The sequence below is a fragment of the Schistocerca piceifrons genome, chromosome X (assembly GCF_021461385.2).
Source record: "Schistocerca piceifrons isolate TAMUIC-IGC-003096 chromosome X, iqSchPice1.1, whole genome shotgun sequence".
Taxonomy (NCBI): domain Eukaryota; kingdom Metazoa; phylum Arthropoda; class Insecta; order Orthoptera; family Acrididae; genus Schistocerca; species Schistocerca piceifrons.
In genome coordinates, this window is record NC_060149.1 from 533,743,871 (window position 1) to 533,760,499 (window position 16,629).

Consider the following 16,629-nt stretch of genomic DNA (forward strand, 5'->3'; position numbering starts at 1 on the left):
TGTCGTAAAAAACAGGCGTTTTAACATGAGATCGTCATATGGTAAGAATTATCTGCACGGGTCGCATACAGATAGGAAAGTACATAAATTGTCATTGAGTTTCCCGCCTTTGGTGGGTTCGCAGAAGGTGGTAGGAAGCACACGTTCCAAACACAAACGGAGCCGAGGGAAGTGTCTCTGTCTCTGTACTCAGGTGCATGGATGTTTGGTGGTAGCTGGTGCTCAGAAACACGAAACACTGCTGCGAATGGACTTCCAAAAGTCGAGTGCAAACTGAATTGACATCTTGCGCTGCAACTGTGTGTGCTGGGGCGCTGAAGCGCCCTGCGGAATGCGCTATGTATACTGCTGGCTCGCTAGGTGGCTTCCTTGTGGTTTACAGTTGCTGGCTATATTAATTTATATATGTGCATTAAGATGTGGCGCTGACAAACGCATGGATGTAGGACACACGTTATTCCAGTATTCCGACGTTTTTTTCCTTACCCATCTGGGTAGCTCAGCTGGCAGCTTTGGCGGGTGAGTCATATGCATCTGGTGTGGGTTGCACATGACTGCGAATAACGTTGTAAAAGACGACTTGTGGTAGTTCGTACAAAAAACACATCGACTCTATGGCGGGCAGTGGAATTCGTCTTTCCTTATAGTGAGGCAGTGATCCTAATCGTGTTATCTTAGTGTCAGGCAGCTAATGCTACCAATTATCTTACACGTCAATTTTAGTCTACTCCACCACTTTTTAACTGCTGTTTATACTTGACAAGAATGACATAAATTGAGGTGACAAAAATAGTGAGACACCTCCTAATGTCGTGTCGGCCCTGCTTTTGCCCGGCGTACCGCAGCAACTCCACTTGGCATGGACTCAAAAAGTAGTTGGAAGTCTTGACAGCTCCACAAATAAACTGCCCTTTTATATCTTGTGACAATGATACCACCCCCATCTGTATATGGGCATGTCACTATCCCATGACTTTCGTCATGTCAGTGTATGGTCATGTTAATGTCATTACTATTATTAATTATATTCTGTCTACATGCGGCTTTAATAAACTACACTGACTCCAACAAATACGACACAGACGTGCAGTATTAAACCTGGAGAAACTTTTTTTTTTTTTTACTGCAAACCCACAAACAATGGCCGGCCGAGGTAGCCGAGCGGTTCTAGGTGGTACAGTTTGGAACCGCGTGACCGCTACGGTCGCAGGTTCGAATCCTGCCTCGGGCATGGGTGTGTGTGATGTCCTTAGGTTAGTTAGGTGTAAGTAGTTCTAAGTTTTAGGGGACTGATGGCCTCAGAAGTTAATTCCCCTACTCCTCAGGGCCACTTGAACCACAAACAATGTTATTCTAGCGGTGCTGTCTTTCCTATGTATGGAACTTCGTATTTCACCATCTTGGCATGTCTTATAATATTCAATACCTTTTAGCAATCACCCACTTGGTAGAAATGCGTGTGTGTGTGTGTATATGTGTGTGTGTGTGTGTGTGTGTGTGTGTGTGTGCGCGCGCACGTTTGTGTGTGTGTGTGTGTGTTGATAGGGAAGAAAATAAATAGATGGTTGAAATACTTACTGATAGGCACTTCCAGCGCAGCTCACAGACGCTTCTTGTGTGGTAGGAGACTGCAAATACATTTTAAAAAAGGTGTGCAATTTCAGCAAATGCAGCACGTTGTGTTGATGGACTTAATCAGGTAAATGCATGTTACTACCATTCCGTTGCATTCACATTATTTGCTGAACAATATACCTCCTGTCTGCAGTCATACACTCCTCCGTTATCATGCCTTTCCGTTATTGAGGGAGAGAGGTGAGCACATTTCTCTGATACACGTTTACAACAAATAGAGCTGTTCAGTTCTTCTTTTCTCAACGCAAATGTCTCATTAATTGAACACATGAGACCTGGACGTACGTACAGACAGCAAAGAAATGACGTCGCTCCTGAAGTTAAACTATAAAAATTAAAACTGCTCAAAGCGTGGGGGGCACTAAGCATGCACGCCATTGGTGCCCCGGAGCCTGTTGGCGTTAACACCATTGCCCACAGGGGAAGGCAGAGGGGAAGGTAATTCAGGGAATTATGTCACTGCCTCAGGGGTCGGATGCTGGCGTCAGCGATTCCGCGAAATCTGATTTGATGTTATCAGTTCCAGGAAAGCTGATGCTGATGTCGACGCTCTTTGCGATTTGGTTTTCAACCGATCTGACAAAAATCCCTAAGTAGTTTTGCTTTTGCGTAAAATCAGTAAGCGGTTCGAAATTCTTCTCTGTCACTCATTGACCTTATTGATGCTGAAACTAAACATAACGAAGAGAAGGCTGAAATACAGAATTCGGTCTTCCGAAAATTTTCACCGCGGAAGATTGTAATACCGTTCCTTCATACGAACGTTGTAATGGTAGATACTGAGATGACCGATCGCGAAATAGAAATAAACCTACAATCGGTCGGTAGTGGAAAGACGTCAGGATCTGATGAGCTACGTGTGAGAGTCTACAAAGATAATGCGGGAAAACTTGTCTCCCTTCCAGCAGCAGTTCGTCGTAGATCGCTGCAGGAACGAAAAGTACGTAGCGACTGGGAAAAACCGCAGATTATTCCTGTTTTCAAAAAGGCTCGTAGTACATATGCAAATAATTACAGCCGTATATCGTTGACGTCAATCTGTTGTAGAATTATGGGGCATGTTTTATGCTAAAGAATGATAACGTTTTCGGAGAACGAAAATCTCCTCTATAAAAATGAACATGGGTTCTGCAGAAAGAGATCTTGCGAAACTCAGATCACTCTGTTTCTCCATAAGAACATACCGCTTTAGACAACGACGCCAAGGTTGATGCCGTGTTTCTTGACCTCAGGAACGCATTTGACACAGTAACGCACAATCGTTTAGTGAAAGAAAAAAAGGTCAGCTTACCAATTATCAGACCCAACTTGCTACTGGACTGAAGACTTCCTTACGCTCAGAACTAAACAAGTCACCCTTAACGGAACAAAATCGATGGCTGTAAAGGTAGTTTCGGTAGTTCTCTAAGGAAGTGTGTCAGGATCATTAGTGTTTACAATGTATGTAAATGATGCAGTACAAAGTGTCGGAACCTCTTTCAGAGTGTTCGTAGATGATATGGTTGTTTATAAGAAAGCACCAACGCCAGAAGACAGTGTCTTTTTGTAGAATGAACTATAAGGGATTGATGAATGTTGCAGGCTCTAGCAGTTGACTCTGAACTGAAATAAATGTAATATGCTGCGCATACATAGGAAAAGAAATCCACTGCTGTACAACTACACTATCGATGACAAATTGTTGGAAGCAGTATGGACCATAAAATTATTGGATAACTATCCAGAGCCACTTTATGTTGTATGACCACATAAAACAAACAGCACGAATATTAGATGTCAGAGCGAGATTCATGGGAAGAATCTTAAGGGATCGGTGAGATGCCGCGAATAATGAGGTTAATGGGCAGAAGCACTACATCCGTAACGTGTCGTATAAGTTGAGAATTTGGGTCTGACGGGAGGCGTGCTAAGGTAGTCCATGCGGTTGTGCTGACCACTGTGTCTGGATGGCGTAATGGTCGGTGCAGCTGCCTAGTCAGTAGGAGACCCAGGTTCGAATCCTGGTACAGCATAAATTTTCAGCTTGGCACATTGATGTAAACCAATTCCCACTGGCAGCTAATGTCTTTAATTCCTTTGTTTCTTAGAAATGTAGCTCGTCCGTGAAGGAAGTGACTCAGAGGGCGCTTATTCGACCGATTCTTGAGTGTTGTTCATCAGTCCGGTATCCTTACCAGATAGTACTGATAGAAGAGACAGAGAAGATCCAACGAAATGCGCCGCGTGTCGGCTCAGGATCTTTATTTCTCGAGAGAGCGTTGCAGAAATTCTGAACAAGCTACAGTGGCAAGAATGCATCATGAGATTTTTACTACCGAAATTTCGAGAGAGAACGTTCCGGGAAGAATCGGACAGTTTACTATTCTCTCCAACATAAATCTCGCGAAATGACTACCACGAGAAAACTCGAGACCCTAGAACTAATACACAGAATTTCCTACAATTATGCTTCCCACGCGTTATTCGCGAGTGGAAGAGGGAAGAGGGAAATGGTTTAGTGGTACCAGAAGCACCTTCCGCCGTACACCATTATGTGAATTGCCGAGTATGATGTAGATGTAGATATAGATGTAGGACTGTGAGCCCACACGGAACACCTTGCTGGTTACGGGGTGTGTTACTTAGGCTCGGGGCTTGCGATGCAGGTTACAGCAGGTCCAGGAGTGTGCACAGCTTGCGCCCGTGTAGTACCTTGGCCATGCTTCACTCGTTGGTTAAGGTTGTTCGGTATGTTGCAAGAAACATTGTCGTGCGTGTTCTGCCGGCATCGACGCCACTGATTTCCTCATTTGTGCCCTGAAATTTCTGACCATTCACTCAGCTTTCGAGATCGACGCCAGGTGGAAAGGGGTAGTGGTCAGGTGCCATATTATGAGGAAGTGCTGGAAAGTAGTGCCTCCGAATTTATTACTCTGTTCACAATATCAATTGAGGTATTAAATGTCGTGCATATTACGTGGCTGACTTTCTCGCTTCGCTGACACAAGTTGCCGTCCTCTTCCGCTGGAGAGCTCCTTGTTGTTGCGTGTAACACGGCGGCTTGTAACATAACTATGTCTGTGAGTGAGAAACAGCGTGCTGTAAAAAGTTTCTAACAGCGGGAAACTTCGTCCACACATGGAGCACAGTCTCCTTCAGCCTGAGAATGCCAGAACACACATGAGCGCTCCGACATCCGTAACAAAAAAATGGTTCAAATGGCTCTGAGCACTATGCGACTTAACATCTGAGGTCATCAGTCCCCTACAATTCAGAACTACTTAAACCCAACTAACCTAAGAACATCACACACAGCCATGCCCGAGGCAGGATTCGAACCTGCGACCGTAGCGGTCGCGCGGTTCGAGACTGAAGCGCCTAGAACCGCTCGGCCACACCACACCGGCCGGCCCATCCGTAACAATCCAGCGCCTTGGGTTTACTGTCATCCACCATCCTCCATACTGTCCCAAAGTGGTCCCATCTGATTTTCATCTGCTTCCAAAACATAAATAATACCCCCGAGGACTTCGCTTTGATAGTGGTGAAATGGTGCAATCAGGCGCGGTGTTGTGGCTCCGTGAACAAGTCAAACATTCTACAGTGACAGTATCGACAACCTGGTCTCTCGTTGGGAGAAATTTGTTCGACGCCAGTGTGGTCATGTTGAGTAATAAATATGTAGACCTGAAGGGTATGTTAATAAAATTTGTTTTATTTAAAAAACCTTAAGAGTTTTTACGTAAAAAAATCTGAGACATTACTTTTCAGCACGCCCTCCCGCGCAGTACGTTGACAGAATGCCTCAAATTCTACCAAAACAATCTGGCATCCGTTGCCAGATACTAAGATCTGGGGAGCTCCTTTTGCGGCGAAAATCGTATCTGGGGCTCTGATTGAAGTGTGAGTGGTTGTAGAAGAGAACACGTCACATAACGAAAATTAGAGAACGCATCCACCACCAGCAAACACATTGCACCCTGTAAAAGACCAGTGAATTCTATGTGCACCCTGTCCGAAGAGTACAGGCTGCGAGCGCACTGCGTGTACTATTACACTTTTCATACCTGAACGATAAACGTGGCGTCAAGCTAAACCTTTCATCCTCGATACCCCAAATGTGATGTGGCATGGAGTGAAGGTGGAACAAAACGACTCTCGATACAGCTTTCATAGAAAAATAACCTCCTACGCCAGGTGTGATCCTTTTGGGAGACACTCTGGCCAACCACATTGCACTGCCGACGCTACTTTTCACAGAAAGTCGTCATGACTATTGCTGTTTCTCTAGTGGTGATCGCGAAATCTTGAAAGATGTGACGCGTAGTCTCATCTGCCGGCCGAAGTGGCCGAGCGTTTCTAGGCGCTACAGTCTGGAACCGCGCGACCGCTACGGTCGCAGGTTCGAATCCTGCCTCGGGCATGGATGTGTGTGATGTCCTTAGGTTAGTTAGGTTTAAGTAGTTCTAAGTTCTAGGGGACTGATGACCTCAGATGTTAAGTCCCATAGTGCTCAGAGCCATTTTTGTAGTCTCATCTAGGGCAAAACACACTGGTTCCTGACTGTCTAACTCAACACCGGGACAAGTGAGGAACCATTATAATGCATCGGTGTTTGCATGTCGTGTAGTGGGACGTAAATGAATGTCATAGTGAAAACTACTTAAGAGCAGTGCTCAACGTCACAAACGCTGCCCGGTTTTGTCTGGAAGGTGATAACCTAGACCAAAATGAGAACTGAGATGCTTGTGGTCTGCTAATAACTGGAACTTATTCACATATAGTAAAATGTGGAATTTGTTTTAATGCCGTACACAACTGCTAGTGCTTTCTTACCTATTTGTGAATAATTTTGCTGTGCTTGCAAGAGTGTCTTGAGCGTAAAAGCTTTTGTATGTTTTGTATTATCAGCATTCTTTGCGAGAAGACGGCTTCTATGCCTACTGTGATACGTCAGTTGCAAGAGTCGTAAGCTTGCCTGGTGTGAACGTTTGTAAACATGGGGCCGACCTCAGGTGTTTTTTCACTGCAAAAATGCTTTGTGACACTCTTGAGGCCAAATGGAATGACTTACTTCCACAAATCGTTCAATGGATGTGTGAGCTGAGGAATGCACTTTGGATAGTATTTCGGTTTCATCACGAAAAACTACAGTTCCTTTAAGTTTATTGGAGCCACCAGTTTCTGTATAGTGTCAACGTGCCCTGCCCTCGTCGTGATTCCGTTGCACCTTGACATATTCCGCAAATACTGCGCGGATGGTGCAAATAATTGCATTTCTCCAGGTCAAAATTCAGCCTGCTCTCTATCAAAAGTAGTGTTTGCAAGTTTTTGTATGTGCACTTCCCTGGTAACACCTGCCAACCAAATGTCATCCAAATAGTTTACGCGCTTTGGAATACCTTGAGGTAGTTCCTCTGCATATCTTTTGAAAATTACTACTGTTGAGAGTACACTAAATAGTCTCTCTTGTACTGATGCATTCCAAAATGTCCGTTTATTACCAAGATTTTCTAGGTGTCTGTATCAAGAGGTAGCTGCAAATATGCGTCCTTCTAGTCCCTCTTTGATAAATATTGCCGTCTGCTAACTTTGCTAAAAGCCCCTGTGGCCTAGAAACTGGGTAAATGTGGATCTCACTTCGTGCGTCAATCGTAGCCTTAAAATCCCAGCAATTTCTAATGGACCCAGTAGCTTTGTTTACGACGATCCTGGCGCAATTACTCCCAGTTTTTGTAACCTGTCTAATATGGCCTTTAATGCTTCAGCATTGTGAACGGACTACCTTAGATGACAAAGGTTGGACACAACGAACTGTTTAAGTGGAATTTGACCTTCAAAGTTTTTGGCCTCATTCAGCGTTGATTGAAATTGTAGTACCGTAGCTTTTCGATACTGTCGGAGCCAGTACCTCGAAGATGCCTGCGGGCGCAGTGAGCGGCGCTGTGAACATCGCCACCAACGATGAACCCACAGGCCGCCGACCATTGAAGACAGGATTGTGTTATAAGCGGCGGGCCCTGGGCACCAGTCATCTAGTTTAAGATTACTTCCAGTCACTAACTGGTGCCGAACGTTACTGCGAGTTCGATAGCTCTACCAGGAAACATTCAGTGTATTTAGACGCACGCCCGTGTCGGGCTTCTGCTCGTAGGTAGCCGCGTCTGCCACAAATTGTCAACGGTGTAGCATTTCTTCCCCCACAAGTTGAGTAGAATATGTTTATTTAAAGTTCACTTGTATCAACTAATCTTTTGCTTCCCTGTCCAGATTCCTACGGTGACAGATCCTTTGGCAACCTTCCACGCATTTGTCTTTTCCAACAGTTAATCATTGGCAACAAGGATATAATATTTGGCTCCTCGAAAGATAGAGCATCATAACAGGAATAACTACTGATAATTCTCTAATAATGTTTCTAAATCCTCGTATAGTACTAAGCTTGATGCGAAGGTCATTTCATTCAATGATTTGAAACCAAAGACGATGAACATATCTAAACCAAAACTGTTGACATCTGATGGTGAACATAGACCATCAAAATGATTTGCCCGTACACGCTCCGCCATTTTTCCCGTGCAATAATTTCCCTCTCAAAGGAATCTTTTGCCGGCTTTATGAGATAACCTACCGCCGCGGTGATTGCAGGCAGGGGGAGCCCAAACGCTGCTAGGTTTCCTAGTTAGTAAAATAAACTGCTGTCATCAAAATTGAATTTAATGGTAATATTATTGATATTCAGTTCAATCAGGAGCTTATTATGCTCTTGGACGGGTCTCGCCCATAGTGTATTGACGAACACGGCCGCAGTGGCCCGCCGTATTGTTCTCCGCCCAGGCACACTACCGCCAAGTGTCCTCGCTTAAGACATACGTAGAAAAAAATGTCACGCTGACGATATTCGTGGTGCCTTCAACGGCCTGAACAAGACTTAAATATCAATGGGAGCGAATCCTTTGCTGAGGAGGGCAGCCACTGTGATCTGCCGCAGATACAGAAGGGAAGCGGTATCTCTACGCCTGTTTCTAGGTGAAATCTCCCACTCTGTGGGGGAACTTTTTCTTATTCTCTAAGAAACTTAAGCTACTTCTAGATTCCTGGCTATGTTGTGTCTGTTTTAAAAGTCTGCAGAAATCTACTTGGGACCAACAAACGCTCCTTGCTCATGAGTCACATCCTGATTTTCATCTTGGAGAGTAAGTTGTTGACGCGTGGCGGAGAGCTTAGTTATTTGCCGAATACCTGAAAACGCATTTTGAGCTGCTGCAAGTATCTCAAACGTTTTGGCAATATGTGCGATTGTGCTTAACTCGGGGTCGGATAAGTCTAAAGCTGTAATCTGGACCTTCGTACCCGGTGCTAATCTTACAATTACGTCCTTCATTGAAGACACATCGCACGAGACACCGCAATTAGTAGGTTCGAATTTGCGTTTCCGGGCGAGCTTTTGCAAATTCGCTATCCCGGACGCATGAGACTGATCACTAAGCTCCCTGCGTTGGATGATCTGTTCTCTCTTTGCCTCAGTACCCGTTTGGCGGGAGAAATGCTCATTCAACAAATTGCACGATTCGTTAAATTCTAATGCGTGCACGGATACAACTTTTGCACAATCTTGTACGAACTACTACTGCTACTACTAGTGATGTACTGTATTTGCTGTGGCAATCATGAGGTGGTTTACAAAAATCATGGATTAAGTAAACAAAATAAACGGATGACACTTGGAATTCTTGTTCCTTCAGAGCTATAGTCCAACACTACAGCACTTTTTCCACCAATATTTGCTGTAGTTATGCGTGGGATGGTTACCGTTCGTCATCATAAACTTCTGTAATAAATTTGTCTAAAAACCATCAGTTTATCTTTTTGCATGAATATCGCTTGTTCTATACATCTACACCGACCATAGCTACGCTGTTCTTAGCGTGTCAGTCATGGAATACACACGTTTTGTCTTTTTACGAACGCTACAAATATTTCTGAGAAACTTGTCTAAGGGTGTTTATTTCAAAAGGGTTCATGCTTATACTGGAATTCATAAACGCGTTTTAATATTGGAATTTGACGTTACTGAATAAGATTAGTGTAGAAGGTTCTTTTATCACGCCCAGCTTGGACAATATTGCCAACTATATTTGTTTACTTGTTACATTCTTTGAGGACAAAATAAGAGCCGTGGAAATTTACTTATCGGTTGGTGTCTTCCCATAAACTGGTGGCTGTTCAAAACAAGCAGATCAACGCAACAGTTAATACGATATTGCCAAGTACTTGGGTAGTACTTGAAAGTGGCTCCACAATCCACCACCTCCACTTTTCCTCAAACATGATATTAGTCTTGGATAGTAAAATTTGAACTTTAAAGCCTGAAAATTCTTGCGTTTTCTACCAGAAAATGAGCACCAGTTGTGCTATGTGGTTTAGATGAAAACTGTTTGATGGGAATTATGGCATGGAACTGAGACGACTTTTGCACTTGGGCAGATTTGGAGACTAGGGGTGACTGAATAAAACAGCGATATTTTCCGAATGGTCTCAGAATGCAGACATAGTCTCCGCAGTGACATATGAATGTTTTGAACAAACCAAAGTCTTATAAGTCATAAAGTTGTACATTTATGGAAACCGTTTATGCATAGGAATAAAAAAAAAACAATAGGTTGCTATCCATCGTTTGCAAGACTTGCGTAATGCCTCTTATAAAATATTACCACAGTAATTATAGTCATCAAATAAACCTTTTATTTCACTTGTCTCTCTTCTGTTTCTTCAAACCTGGTGTTTCTGTTAAAGATGTCTACTAATTACCATAGAGGGTAGTGAAAGTTGGTAACAAATAATTGGTGTGGTGGAACTCAAAACCCAAACTGACCAGTTAGAAACAAGGCCATACGCAGAGCTAAGTTTGCAGAATGCCGAGGTCGCGGTTCCAGACTGTAGCGCCTAGCACAGCTCGGCCAACTCGGCCGGCAATGACGCTGTAGCGCACGGAAAAAATGTGATCTTGAAGTGACAGCATGAGGATAGAACATGACCTAGATAGAATATCCATTAAGTACGACAATGGCAGTTTGCTCTAAATGTGTGAAAATTTCAGTAATGAAGAGAAGTAGGACAAAGTAATAACGTAGTATTAATGATGTATTGCTTCGCATGCCATATCTATTAAATATCTAGGCGTAACGATGCAAAACGACATGAAATAGCACAAGCACATAAGGTCGCTTGTAGGAAAGGCAAATGGTTGGGATAATTCTCTGGAAGTTTAGTTCGTACGTACAAGCGAACGAGCACTGAATACTTCTGTGAGCATTCTTGAGTACTGTTCGAGGTTTTGGGATCCCCTCCAGATCAGATTAAATGACGACATCGAAGCAATTCAGAGACGTGCTCCAAGATCTGTTACCGGTTGGTTTGTCCAACACGCCAGTTTTACGGAAATGTTCCCTGAACTCAAATGGGAATCCTTGTAGGGAAAAAGACGTGCTTTTCGCGAAAAACTGTTGCGAAAGTTTATTGGAACCAATATTTGCGACACACTGCAGAACGATCAGAGTGCCAACTACATACAGCTCGCGTAAGGAACACAAAGACAAGATAAAAGTAACCAGTGCTCGTACGAACGCTTACAGATAGTCGTTTTTCCATCAGTCCATTTGCGGGTGGAATAGTGGTGCAGGAGTGTATAAAAAGAAGATTAGGTTTTAACGTCCTGTCGACATCGAGGCCATTAGAGACGGAGCACAAGCTCAGCGTGTTTCAATGATAGGGGAGGAAATCGGACGTTTCCTTTCAAAGTGAATTCACGAAAAGTCAAAATCACAATGGACGGACATGGGTTTGTACCGGCGTCCTCCCGAACGCGACTCCAGTGTGACAACTACTGCGCCACGTCACTCTGAGCGGAGTATGTAAGTGCATGCAGATGTAAATATAGATCTTTTACACCATAATAGTCTCTCTGTGTCATTATACAGCTGTTGTTGAAACCTGATTTTGAGTCTGAGAGTCATCTTCAGGTAAAAAAATCATTAAGAAATGCAGTTCTTCTCTGAGCTTAGTAGTGTGTGAAGTATGTACATACAGAGCAAAAGAATAATTTATATTCGCATTATATAACACTAACACTATTATGTCTGGCGACTTCTATAGAACTGAAACTGAAACACTATTAATTATTAAAGACAGACTGTTCTCCTATGGTAACTAAACAGACTGGGTGTATTATTGTTTTTAAATCTAAGTGCGTTGAAGAAAGGAGGTTCTTATTTTAGTTTACGTAGTTCACTGTAAGGATCAAAGTAATTCTGCAGAGGGTAACTAGCAGCAATTTAGTCGCAATGATAAGTGGATTTTTCATGTGTACTTTAACTACATTTCTGTAGCTGGTGTAACGTTTACTTTAATGATTGAAAGTTGTTATACACAAGTACGCTACTTAACTTAACATGATTGTAAATGACCACACTTAAGGGGCTCCGGAACGCCCTATACTTGCAATGTTAAAATAACGCTTATAAATTACATCTTTCCTCACAAAGTATTTGAGGTAGGAAGTTGAACTTTTTACAGATTATTTATTGGAATATGGGCTACAACTTAACACAGGGATTTTACAAAATTTTAGTTCAGTTATTAAAGATGATGTTTTTTCAATTGTAATGAAAATTCACAACATTTTTTTGCAATTTTTTATTTATATATTCAAAAATATACAGTTTTTTTTGGATAAAGGCTGTGTTAAATTATGCAGAAGGTACTGTGTAACATTTACTGAAAGTTTGAAACAAATATGTTTGGATGATCCTTAGAAAACATGTAATTAGCATGAGAAAATAAAAGTTTTGGGAATCGAGCGACAAAGATTGGATTAACTTTTTAGTGCATTCCAGGTCCATAGGACGGATTAACTTCATCCTCTGCAGACTCCTCCTCCAGCTTCCTCTTGTTCCTCCTCCTGTTTACTCTTGCTTGTATTTCTAGACTCTTTACAGCCCTGTCTGCAGCCCGAAGGCGTTCCTTGTCTAAAGCAAGCATCGCTCGTTGTTGTGTTCGTAGATTTTGCTACCATTTTCTTCAGTTGCAGTTACTGCAACACTGTTCCAAAAGGTGGTCATGTGTGAACACTTATCACATTTCAGTTGTATTTCACTAGCAAGTCCTACGCGCTTTATTATGGAGAGTTCCAGACCGAGTTCACTACAATGAATACATCTTACACAGTTTGAAAAAATTCCTTTGAGAACCGACATATCAAATATTTCATTCACATCCGATTCGCCCATAAAACATCCATAGTTTTCACTCATTGAACCAAGCTTCTTCTGTGAAGTATTTTCTTTCCCACTTTGACTGCTATGGGCAGGTGTACTTGAGAGGTTAGGTTCACTCACTTGGTTATCGTCTTTATTGTTTACAGTAATAACACATACCTTTGGCTTTCCAACATTTCTCCTTTTCTTAAAAGCCTTCAGAGGATTTCTAATAACTTTACTTTTACTCATTATTATACTTCAACAAAACAGAGACTCAAGAAACAGAATTAATTACGAATATTTTCGAGATAACGACAGAGTAAATAAACATGAAACAATCGACAATCACACCAGCGATATATATTGAACCATCACAGGTTAGCCACAACACATACTTTATCTCACATCACTAAAATGTAACTGATGAACACGGACGTTAATAATAACACCATTTGACAGCAGTTTAACAGCGCCACAGAGGGTCACGCCCATGTAGAACACATTTCAAAAAAAATTTAAAAATAGTTGTAGTCTTCGGAATTGAATAAATTATATATCTATTAAAAGGTAATAGTCTGCAGATTCAGAAAACGCAAAAAAGTAAAAATTGAACTTTTCATGATTTTGAGCCTTTCCGGAGCCCCTTAAGTTCACTCTTTGTAAATAACAAATGTAATTGACATAACTTATCTTCAGGAGCCAGAAAGAGTAACAAAACGCAACATCACAAAAAAGCGTGACTAAAATATCTTAACAGAAGTATCATAGCAATATTTTCTCGTTCTGTTGTTCTTCAGTTATTGTCCTATATGTTGTATCCTACAGTTTTTCTACTAAACACGGAAACGGAGAATGGTTCCTGTTGCAAGTTCCCTCATAGCTAAGATTTTACCTCTGATGACATGTGCAACTGGAGGAAGTTTTTTAGGTCACGTGTATTTGTATCGTCCATGTCATATTTCACATTTCTCTCATAAAATTTGTTGGAATATTTTGCATTTGAGTCCACTATCGAAGACAACAAGTAAATACACTGACAGTGTGTAAAAAACGAGCTGTTTGAGGCATAAAATCGATATATATCATACACAAATTTCCGTAACAGCAATGTGAGGTATAAGATGGGTTAATGATTGTGAGGTATAAGGTAGGTTAATGATATCAAATTGGCACCACAGTTCTGCGCCACGCCATCGTGGACGTGTCACTTGATGGGAAGGTCTTCACACGCCCTCTTACCAACATTTCACCTCGTCTTTTGGTGCCTCTGCGATGGAGCCACACACCGTTGGGTGGCTTGCGGAGAATAAATGTAGATGTAGATGAGGTCAGAAGCGCGTTACCCAGTGCTGAAATCACGCGTTTTCTTATGGGTGGCAGCGGAAAACATTTCAGACACACCGCCACTCAGAATCGACTCGAAAAGCCCTCAGGAGGTGGCATAAAGGGCGTCAATGAAAACACCACTTCCTTTGGGACATTGATTCCTAAACATTTCGCGGTCGAATAGGACAGTTGGCTGTGCGATCAGCAACAGGGCGACGTTATTGTCAACGTCCGACACAGCTGACACCTCAAGGACGATTCAGACCTAATCTAAGGACATAGTGGGGCTGCAACCCAATAAACGTGATCCGACTATTTTGGAGTGTAATGAGAGCACAATTTTTGCTCTGGTATACAGGGTGGAACCACTAAGGACCGTTAAAAACCACACGACGAAAAATGAACGTCATTCGAAGCAGCAACAGATGTTCATGCGTTTTCACCCCTCCTGTTTCGAGCTTCATGTGGCGTGACTATGGAGGAGAAGGGGTGGGGGGCGGAGGGTAAGGAGGAGGGTCCAAGAAGAGTGACATGTGCGTCAATAAAACGGCGAAGGCTCCCCACATTCGCAACATCCTCTGTGTCATCCATGCACCTTTCTTGAGTATGTTCAAAATGTATCTGTCAGAGACTTCAACGCCCATTCAACTAAGTGGTGCTTCGTGCCTGACCTAGCGCCTGAGGGCGGGCAATCCCTTGGAATGCGACACCCGTTTTGAGGGGGTTTCATTACCTCATGTGATAGAGCAGCCACCAGGCACTACTGAGCTGTATGCGTGTTCAAGTCCCTGACGGGTACATTTTTAACGTGTTCAGCAAAGGGTTGTGGATGACACCGACGGTGTGGCCGACCAGGGGCCCTTATCGTTTTATTCGGGGACATGTCTATCTTGCAGACCCCCCCGCCCCCCCCCCCCCCCCCTCTTCCCCATGAGCATGAGACAGGGAGGAGTGAAAAAGGAGGGATGAAAAAACATAAATACTTTTTGCTACTTCGGATGACGTTTAGATATCGTCGATTGGTTTTGAACGGTCCCTGTTGGCTCCACTGCATGAACCAGAGCAAACATTGCGGTCGCACTATACTCTAAAGGGATCCTATGATGTTCAGTGGGGTTGCAGCCCCACGATGTCCTTAGAGTAGCGTTAAATCGCTCGGAGGGTGTCATCGGTGTGGAACGTTACCAAGAACGTCGGCCTGTTGCTCATCGCACGGCTAACTGTCGTTTTAGACCGAATCAGTGCCCCAAAAGAAGTGTTGTTTTCATTGATACCTTTGATGCCATCTCCCGAGGGCTTTCCGTGTCGACTTTGAGCGACGATGTGTCTGAATTGTTTTCCTCTGTCACCTCTAAAAAATTACGCGAGTTCAACGCTGGATGTCGCGCTTCTGACCTCCATCGCAGAGGCGTCAAAAGATGGGTGATATGTGGGTAAGAGGTCGTGTGAAGGCCTTTTCATCATGTGATACGTTCACTATTGTGTTGCGCAGAATTGTGGTTAAATGTGGTGGCACTGTCGCATCCTTAACCCATCTTACAACCCACATGAACCTCTGCGCTATGGCAGTTTTCGCTCATGGTCGACACCTTGCTGTTAGAAGTGTCGCCGAACCCGGGAGCGACGTTGCAGGGCGCGATGCTTTTACACTATTACAGAGGAAGTTTGTAGTCACATTTAGGCCAAATTTCAGACTTATACGTCGCAATAGGAGACAATTACGGAGTTTCTAAAAAGTGATACATTTTTGCGCAGAGTATAAATTAGATGTTTCTTTTCTTGCGCTGCATGGATCACCTTCGACTTTGCTAACTGACTGTGTCGTCACTTAATCCATTTTCAGTTAGTCAAAGAGGGAGGGAGGATACGGCGAGATATCTCAAGAAACCATACAGAAGGCTGACTGTGTATCATGCAGGTGGTGCGTATGCTGGTGCTGGTGGTATCGATCTTCGCGAGCTGCTGGCTGCCATACCACGCCTACTTCGTGTACGCGTACCATGACCCAGCAATGGCATCCAGTTCGTACGCGCAGCACCTCTACCTCTGCTTCTACTGGCTCGCCATGGCAAATGCCGGCGTAAACCCTGCAATCTACTACTGGATGAACAACAGGTGTGTATTCCTTATTTTCGCCCAAGTAATTCCAAAATGAGTAAGATATAACTGACGGAAATTGGTCTTGTGTGTGGTCGAGTACAGGAGTGTCAAATACAAACGGGAGTCCCCAGTACGGTAAAGGAGACAAAACACCAATAAGTAAGAAATATTTATTTCGGTACGTACACAATCACTGTCTTTACTTATTTGTGACCGTATCTATGATTTGTTACAAAGAAACAAAAGTGAACTGTACAACTGGTTGTATGATCATATAAAAGATAAAAGTTAAATAACATTTATACAACTACATAATTATTAAGTAAATTCT

General features: G+C 43.1%; 1 protein-coding gene across 1 annotated transcript in view; it reads left to right on the plus strand.

Annotated features, from left to right (window-relative positions):
• Nucleotides 1-16,353, plus strand: part of LOC124722502 (bombesin receptor subtype-3-like) — a 174,194-nt gene extending 157,841 nt beyond the window's left edge. Inside the window, exon 4 of the mRNA XM_047247657.1 lies at nt 16,117-16,353. Coding sequence (XP_047103613.1) covers nt 16,117-16,353 — 237 coding nt within the window. The remainder of the gene's footprint in view (nt 1-16,116) is intronic.
• The last annotated feature ends 276 nt before the right edge of the window (nt 16,354-16,629 follow it).